The sequence below is a fragment of the Chroicocephalus ridibundus genome, chromosome 15 (genome assembly GCF_963924245.1).
Source record: "Chroicocephalus ridibundus chromosome 15, bChrRid1.1, whole genome shotgun sequence".
Taxonomy (NCBI): Eukaryota; Metazoa; Chordata; class Aves; order Charadriiformes; family Laridae; genus Chroicocephalus; species Chroicocephalus ridibundus.
The window spans coordinates 1169470-1178121 of record NC_086298.1 but is presented as its reverse complement, the minus strand read 5'-3'; the positions used below and the strand labels follow the sequence as shown (position 1 = coordinate 1178121).

Sequence of the window (8652 nt, the reverse complement as noted above, 5' to 3'; positions counted from 1 at the left end):
ATGATTTATAAAAGGGGGAGTGTGATAGGGTGACAGACCCTGGACCCAGGATCCTGGAGGAGAAAAGCTCATCCTGGAGCCAGGGCAGGGCTGCCAGGACACCCAGCAGCACTTCTGCGTGGGAGCAGGAGAGGGCAGCAGCCCCTGCTGCAGGCAGGAGCAGGCAGCCATGCAGGCAGCGAGACGGGTAGCGCTCTCCTGGGCCCTCGGGCCATGTTTCCAGCACTCCTCGGCGGCAAGAATTGGGGGTTTTGGAAATCAAGAGCCTCACAGGGTCACCGGGCTCTGCAGAAAAACTCGACCCCTTGACGCCGGTGGTCGAGAGCAAGGCAGCAGAGCCGGCAGCACAGCACCTGAGGGGGCACAGTGGCGGTATCCCGACACAGGACCCTCATACATCCTCTGTCACGGGTTTCCCAGGCAGCGCACATGGGGTACATGTGTCCATGGGTCCCCAGGCGCAGAGATGGCACCTCGTGGCAGGGATTTGCCCTCCCTTTGCTGGGCTGGTGGCAGGCAAGGGATGGCAGGGCAGCCGGCTTGGGACGGGGCTGTGCCGGGGACCTCGGTTTTGGCCAAACCCACTGTCTGAGGTGGGGGCAAGGTCCATGTGCCCGGGGTGCATCAGGAACCAGCGGTGTGGGATTCCTGCTGTGCCCTGGCACCTCCGGCTACCACCCTGCGTGCCCGCGGGGGGGGCGGCAGCACCCTGGATGCCAGCAGCCAGGGCAGAGCTGGTGCCCGGATGGGCACAGCCCGCTCCCTCCAAGGCCGTGTGCCCAGGGCTGTGCAGGCAGCTGGGTGCCTGGGGATAGAATCTCCGAATCACCGAATCATAGAATGTGCAGGGTTGGAAGGGACCTTTAAAGGCCATCCAGTCCAACCTCCCTGCAGTCAGCAGGGACATCTTCGACTAGATCAGGTCGCTCAGAGCCTCATCCAGCCTGGCCTTGAATGTCTCCAGGGATGGGGCCTCCACCCCCTCTCTGGCCAACCTGGGCCAGTGTCTCACCACCCTCAGTGTAAAGAACTTCTTCCTCATGGCTAATCTAACCCTGCCCTGCTCCAGTTTAAACCATTGCCCCTCGTCCTGTCGCTACCTGCCCTTGCAAACAGCCCCTCCCCAGCTTTCCTGGAGCCCCTTTAGGTGCTGGAAGGGGCTGGAAGGTCTCCCCGGAGCCTTCTCTTCTCCAGGCTGAACCCCCCAGCTCTCTCAGCCTGTCCTCACAGCAGAGGGGCTCCAGCCCTCCCAGCATCTCCGTGGCCTCCTCTGGCCCCGCTCCAACAGGTCCATGTCCTTCTTGTGCTGAGGGCTCCAGAGCTGGACACAGCACTCCAGGTGGGGTCTCCCCCGAGTGGAGCAGAGGGGCAGAATCCCCTCTCTGGATCTGCTGGCCACGCTGCTTTTGATGCAGCCCAGGAAGCGATTTGCCCTCTGGGCTGCGAGTGCACATTGTTGGCTCCTGTCCAGCTTTTCACCCACCAGTGCCCCCAAGTCCTTTTCCGCAGGGCTGCTCTCTGTCCTGCCATCCCCCAGCCTGTATCGATAGCGGGGATTGTCCCGACCCAAGGGTAGGACCTTGCACTTGGGACGTCCAGGCATGTCCCAAAGCTGGCAAGAAGTCACTCTCCCATCCAAACCATGGTGGTGGCCTGGCTCACCTGCCACAGGCCGAGGCATGGAGCAGGCAGGTGTCAGTCCCTTTGGGCCATAGGAAGCCCTGCCCCAAAAGACTATGGCTGAGAGGGATGCGCTTGGCTCCTTGCACAGCGGGGTGTACCCCTGGCACTGCCCAGAGGCAATGACCTCCCCTTGGCTCCCTCTCCTTGCAGAAATGTGCGCGCACAGACACATGCACACTGCCTGCCCTCCTACCCCACTCCAGACCCTGCCCACCCTCGTGTCCCCCTCCCAGATGCCAGCAGAGCTGCGTCCCACCGAGGGGTTGTGCCCAGTTCCCCTCGGCCACTTCTCCCCGTTGCATGCGAGCCCTTGGTGCGGGGCTGTGCACCCTGGCTCACCCACCTGCACCCCGCAAGCAGGGCTTGGGGCGGGGGGAGCCCTTGGTGACACGGGCTGTGCATCTGCCAAGCCACGCAGGGTGGCACTGAGGGCACACTGCCTGAAACCAGCCTTCAGCCCTGGCTGGGCTCCCTGAGCCCTGCCAAAACACCCGAATCCAGGCATAGGGGAGGCATATCTGCAATCAGCAGGGACATGCATGGGTGGGAAATGTCTTTTTCCTGTTCCCAGGACTCATCCCCGAGAGCTGCAGGGACCTTTGGCACAGCGGGGCAGGGAGCGGCAACCTCGGGGGGGTGCAAAGGTCTGAGCCAGATGAGCCAAAGCCATCACCACCCACTGCGCAGGCAGGAGGTGGCCACCCCCCAGCACAACCCTCTGCACCCCTGAGCACCCTTCGAAGATGAAACGCACCCAGAGAGCACCGCGGGACCCTGCCCGCAGCTGCCTGTGTCACCCAGAGCCCAGTCGAGGTCAGGGGCAGCATCGCGTGCCCTCCCCTGCCCACCCCCCAGCTTTCCTGCTGCCTCCAGCTTAATCATTGCCCGGGTGTCTGGCAGGGAGTGCTCTGCCTGGCCTCTCCCGGCTTGTTTGCCTTCGCCCCAAGGTTAGGCAGAGCGAAGGGCAGCGGTGACACACGGCACTGCTGGCAGATGCTGCACCGTGCCAGTGCCCCACTCGTGCCAGTCCAGGCCATCCCTCGTCCCTCGCCCCCCCTCCCCCAGCTGATGCCAGTCCTGCCAGCCCTGCCAAAGGCACCACACACCCCTCGGGGACAATTCCCCCTCCCCAAACCACATTTGTCCCCGCTGAGCATGTCGGAGCCCCAGGACATGGAGCAGCCACTCCGGGATGTGGGTTTCAGCCAAGACAACATGGTGACGCCAGCTCCCTGCCCAGCGCCGCGGCGGGTGGTCTCTGTGGCAGGGCAGGGCTGGCGTCGGGGCCACGAAAGCAAACAAGAGATGAATCCGCTCATCCCCATGGCAGCACTGCCCACGGTCCAGGCAGGGCGAACAAGAGCACTCCTTGTGCAGGGCGTGCAGCGCAGGGCTGTGTCCCTGCCAACCTCCTCCCGCAAGCTGCACACACCCACCCCCCCCCACCCACCGGCATGGGACCGGGGCCAGGCAGAGGGGTCAGGGTGCGGGGGGCAAACTGGCAGGACTCTGCCCTGAACCTCTGCCAGGCTACTGCCACCCCAGCCCAGAAGCTCCCAGGGGTAGTGGGCTTTCAAGGGTGGTGGGCTTGCAGGCAGTGGTGGGCTCCCGGTGGTGATAGGATCCCAGCGATGGTGGGTTCCCAGGGGTGGTGAGCTCCCAGTTCTGGTGGGATCTCAGTGGTGGTGGGATCCTGGTGGTGGTGGGCTTCCAGTAACTGGTGGGGTCCCATTGCTGGTGGGATCCTGGTGGCGGTGGGCACCGAACAGTGGTGAGCTCCAAGCAGTGGTGGGCTCACAGTGCTGGTGGGCTCCAAGTAGTGGCTGGTGGGCTCCCAGGGGGTTGCAGCCAGCCGGGGCAGTGCCACAAAGCCCACCCAGCTGGCCCAGCCAAGAACCTACCCCTTCCCAGAACCCCCACCCCAGGCCTGGGCTCTCTCTTTTCAAAAGACAGGACGAGGATCCAGCTTGGCAGGGTCGGGCTGAGCAGCAGCCAGCGTCACCAGGCAGACAGGAGCAGGCTGTACTGGAAACGCCTGGGCGAGGGGAGCGCTGGGCCCGGGCTGGCAGCAGGGCGGCAGGCAGCAGCCAGCTGAAGAGCTTGGCGTGTCACCGCTGCTGCCACAAGTCAGCAGTGCAGCAGTTAAACCTGGTGTTGAGGGGCGAGGAGAGGGCTGTGAGCCCCCAGCACTGCCCTGACACAACCCGCCAGGATAAGCAAGAAGTAATACGGGAATCCCGGAAAAGCCAGGGTGGAGGGAAGAGGTGAACCTTGGCAGGAGAGGAGATGGCTGTAATTTTATTTGCAGCACCCTGAAGTCATCCGCTAACACACGCGCTCTTTCCAAGCCCCTGCCCCTGCAGACCAGGCAGTTCCTGCAGCAGCCGCGGCGCTTACGCAGCCGCCGCCTGGCAGCACGGCCGCCCGTGGGACGCCAGCACAACAGCGGGCTTGTTCCAGGTCGGCGGCGCCAGCCCCAGCCAAAAACCCAGCCCAGAGCCACCCCAGCGGGCTCCTCGCTCGCCTTCCTCCATGGCCAGGGGGTCGCAGAAGGCAAACGATGGGGATCTGCATCCCAAACGGGGTGCCCCAGTTCTACCCCGCTGCTGGCGCTGGGACAGCCCTTGGCACTGGACCCGGCCATAATGCAGCGTGAAGCCCCGAGCCGGGACGCAGGTGGGGCGAGGGGTTGTGCCCAGCACCCCATGAGCAGGAGGAACCAAATGGGGCCAGGGTTTTCCTGGCACAGGGACGTTAACACCCGCACCCATGCTGTGCCATCAGGTGCTGCTAGGGAGCACTCCCTGGCACTCTGCCATGCTTTGTCTGTCTGTCCTTCCTCTCTCCTTCCCTCCGTCCCACAGGCAGCGTGGAGAGGAGGAGCTCGGGCAGGGTGCTGCAGGATCCCCATGATGCCGCTTGGGGGTTACCACTAGGTTCTGGGGAGGGGGGTCCCCACCTTGGCTGGGGGCATGTCCCTGGCTCCTCTCTGCCGCTCCAAGACAGCGATGGCGATGTCCTCCTCTGCCACACACACAGGGCTGCCTCATCCGAACCTACCCTCCAGCACACGGTCAATCCCTGCTCCTTCCCCAAGAGCTGGAGGCTTCCCAGCAAGGGTGGACTGCCAAGGTCAGCGCGTGGGATCACAGGCTCAACACGCTGTCGCATTCCCAGCATAGGCACTTCTTGGTGCATTGGCACATATCATCCCCAAGGCTCCCGGGCTTCAGTGGGGCAGAGGGGACCTGTCCTTCTCCCCCACACGCCACACTGGGCTCTCAGGACCTGGCAGGTGCCCATCACTGGCGTATCTGGCTGCAGAGTTCACGGGTGAAAACCAATGGCAGAGTCCATCTGGTGCCCCCTCCCAGCTTCCAGCTCTGCCGGGCACTGAAGCAGCTCCCCGAGGTGCCCAGGCAGGGCAGCCCCATCCCTGCGGGACCACCTGGCCCCATCCCATGGTCAGCACATTCCGTGGGTGCAGCGAGGGCACACTTAGGAGACAACACAGCAGCACTTTCTGCAGCAGGGGCAGCGCTTGCAGCAGCTGCATTCCCCACCGGCCTCCCTCTCCTGGCCCTTGGGTGACTTGTCCAGGGTGACGGTGTAGAAGGAGTTGGGTGATTCCCCGTTGGGCATCCTCATGCTGGCATAGGGGTTGTAGGGATGGGACCGGGACTTCTCTGTGGAAATGGTTGGGCTGTTCCAGCAGCCAGTGGGGTCCACCTGCTCCTCCACGCTGTAGGTGGGCACGACTGCAGGGTTGGCGATGACAGTGGGTTCATCCTTCAAGTATTGAGTGATGAAGCTTTGCTGGAACTGGTCCCGTGGGATGTTGACGCTGGCGTAGGGGTTCTCCAGGCTGATGCCACGATCCATCTCCCTGCTTGTCGTCAGCACATGTGAGCAGTTGGCATTTCCCACCTCCTGCAAGACAGAGACCCCATCAACCCAGGGTGCAGGGGTGTCGGTGCTGGGGTTTTTCTCATGGCACGAGGAAGGGACCCTCCAGCAGACCCCACAGGTTTGGGAGCAGGGCATAGAGCTGTGCTCCCTGCTCCCTGCCAGCTCCAGGGGAGCCTGGTATGTGACAAACTTCGGCCATGTGGCCCTAATGACGGAGATTAGAGGGGAGGGTGACATCTAGGCAGGGGAGGGTGACATCTAGGCAGGGGAGCATGGAGGTGGGCAGGGTGCTGGGGGGCGGGAGGGGGTGCTGGGTGGGTGGGAGAGAGGGTGCAGGTAGGGCCATGGAGTGGGGTAGGAGCTTCTGGGGACAGACAGGTCTTGGAGGCCCTGGGCAGAGGAGGGGGAGAAGAGGGGCGCGGGGGGACGGAGAGGCAGAGGCGGGGGACAGGACAGGGGCAGCAGCGAGAGGGGCGGGGGGGGTGGGGGGAGAGAAGGGGAACCGCTGCAGGGGGGCAGGCAGGGGGCAGGGGCACAGGGGCAGGGGGGCAGGGGGCAGGCGGGGGGGGGCCGGCAGGAGCAGGGCCGCAGGCGGCGGGGGGCAGCGGGGGGCTCCCGGCACTCACCGACGCGCGGCTCGGGCGGCTGCGGGGCCGCTCTGCCTCCGGCTGCGCTTCCTCCTTCACGGACCGCCCCGCCCGGCGCCGCCCCGGCCCGACCCACCGACCCGACCGACCGGCACCGACCGACCGACCCGACTCACCGACCCGCCCGGCACCGACCGCCCCGGCCCGACCCACCGGCCGTGACCCCCCCGGCCGGCACCAACCGACCCGACCCACCGGCACCGACCGACCGACCCGACCCGACCGACCGACCCGACCCACCAACCCGCCCGGCACCGACCGCCCCGGACCGACCCACCGGCCCCGACCCACCGACCCGACCCGACTCGACTCGACCCGACCCGACCCACCGGCACCGACGGACCGACTCGACCCGCCCGGCACCGACCGCCCCGGCCCGACCCACCGGCCCTGACCCGCCCCGGCCGGCACCGACCGACCCGACCCGACTCGACCCGACCCGACCCGACCCACCGGCACCGACCCGACTCGGCTCGACCCGACCCACCGGAACCGACCGACCGACCCGACCCGACCCACTGGCCCGACCGACCGGCACCGACTGACCGACCCGCCCGGCACCGCCCGACCCGGCCCGACCGACCGGGACGGACGGACCGGCCCGACCCACCGACCCGACCGGCACCGGCCGCCCTGTCCCTGCCCGGCCCGGCCCGCGCCTGCACTGGACACTGGCAGCAGGCAGGGGGCACAAGGAACTGGGCTCTGGGCAAGGGACACTGGACACCGGACAGGGACACTGGGCAGGGGGCACTGGCACCAGTGGTGGACAGGGGCACTGGGCACCGGACAGGGGGCACTGGGCAGGGGGAACTGGGCACTGGGCAGAGGCACCAGGCAAGACCACCAGTACGGAGCATCGTGCACCAGCACTAGCCACTGGTACGAGCCACTGAGCACTGGCTCTGGCACCAGGCAGTGGATACCAGCACCAGCACGGGCACTGGTATCGCGCACTGTCACCAGCACCGCAGAGTGCATACCAGACACCACACAGCAGGCAGTGGTGCGTGCGCTGTCAGCACCGCCAGGACCGGGCACGGACACCAGTACAGGCACCAGTACCATCCGCTGGCACCAGCGCTGCACGCCATGCACCGGGCACTGAGCTCCAGTACTGTGCACTGGCACCACACACCGGTACTGGGCAGCGGTGGGGGCAGTGGGGTGGGGGCACCACACACCGTGGGCCTGTAGGAAGCAGCAAACGCCAAGCACCAGGCATCGGGCAGAGGGCACTGAGTACCATGCAGAGGTCCTGAGCACTGGGCAGGGGACACCACTGCACCCCCTGGCAGCCCCCAGACCCACCTGCCAGGCACTGCTTGCCCCCATGGACGCCCAGGTCCCTGCAGCCCAGGGGTCCCTCACACCCTGCCTGGCGGTGCCCCATCTCTCCAGCCCTGACACCCCAGTGCCAGTCCTCATCCCTCCGGCTTATCCCTGGGCTCCCGGGCAGCCAGAGGGGCATGAACCAAGCGTGCTGGACCCAAGCGACCTGGTGTGTGCCTGGGCATCGGGAGGATCTGTGGTGTGAACATGTGCCCACCAACAGGGCCTTTTCCAGGGCAAGTTTTTGGGGCGGGTCACCCCGTGTCTGACCCCAGGGCATCGCTGGAGGGAGAAACGCGTGAGACTGAGGGGAGTGAGGGACGTGGCTGGCACACGAGCAAGGGGAGGGATGCTGGCACGTGTCCCAGGCCCCGGGACCAGAAGTGCTGCAAGAGAAAAGATGCTGATTTTTCAGCACCTTCCATCTGTGACCAGGCAGGAGAGACCCTGTGCGGGCCCCAGCCCTCAACCCTGCTCTAGGATGAGGCATTTTGGAATATCCCAACTGAAAACCCAGCTCAGAAGACAAGCCTGTTGCCTTGGGGCCCTGGTCCTGCCACACCCCCGCCATCACAAAGCCAATGTCCCTGTCCCCACCATCACCAGCTGCCAGGTCTCCCCTGGCTCTCTGGTATCGCCTTCTCCCACCCACTGGTACCCGCTGGGCCCGTGGAGGGGCTCTGGGCAGCGTCAGCCCTGCCGGGACAGCAGGAGGGGCCGCAGGCAGGGCAGCGCTGCCGACAAACTCGCCGGCATCGTGGCTTCCCACCTGCGAACACCACTGCTGACAGAGACGGGTCCAGCACCAGCACGGGGACACGATTTCCTCAACCACCAGACGCCAGAGCTGTTCCCTGCCCTGCCCGCAGCCCCCTGTGCCACGGCCACAGCTCCTCTGCAAGTGGCTGTTCCTCTGGGGTCCCCCCCTGCCACCCCCGTGGGGTCGGGGCTTTCTGCTCGGACATGGCCCCAGCACGCCTGCCCCATGGCTCCGGCTGTGGCTGGCAGGAGCTGGTCACCCCGGGACGGGTGTAGCTCAGAGCAAGAGCCCAGCCTTTGGGGGGACGAGGGGACCTAGGGG

The 8652-nt window shown here is 66.0% G+C and overlaps 1 protein-coding gene across 1 annotated transcript; it reads right to left on the bottom strand.

Moving 5' to 3' along the window:
* Positions 1–3970: 3970 nt before the first annotated feature.
* On the bottom strand, positions 3971–6374 carry CYSRT1 (cysteine rich tail 1). The gene is made up of 2 exons (XM_063353143.1): positions 6219–6374; positions 3971–5613 (listed from the first exon to the last, which is right to left on the bottom strand). Exon 2 carries the CDS (start codon positions 5563–5565, stop codon positions 5182–5184), a length of 384 nt encoding a protein of 127 aa, XP_063209213.1. The 5' UTR covers positions 5566–5613; positions 6219–6374; the 3' UTR covers positions 3971–5181.
* Positions 6375–8652: the final 2278 nt, after the last annotated feature.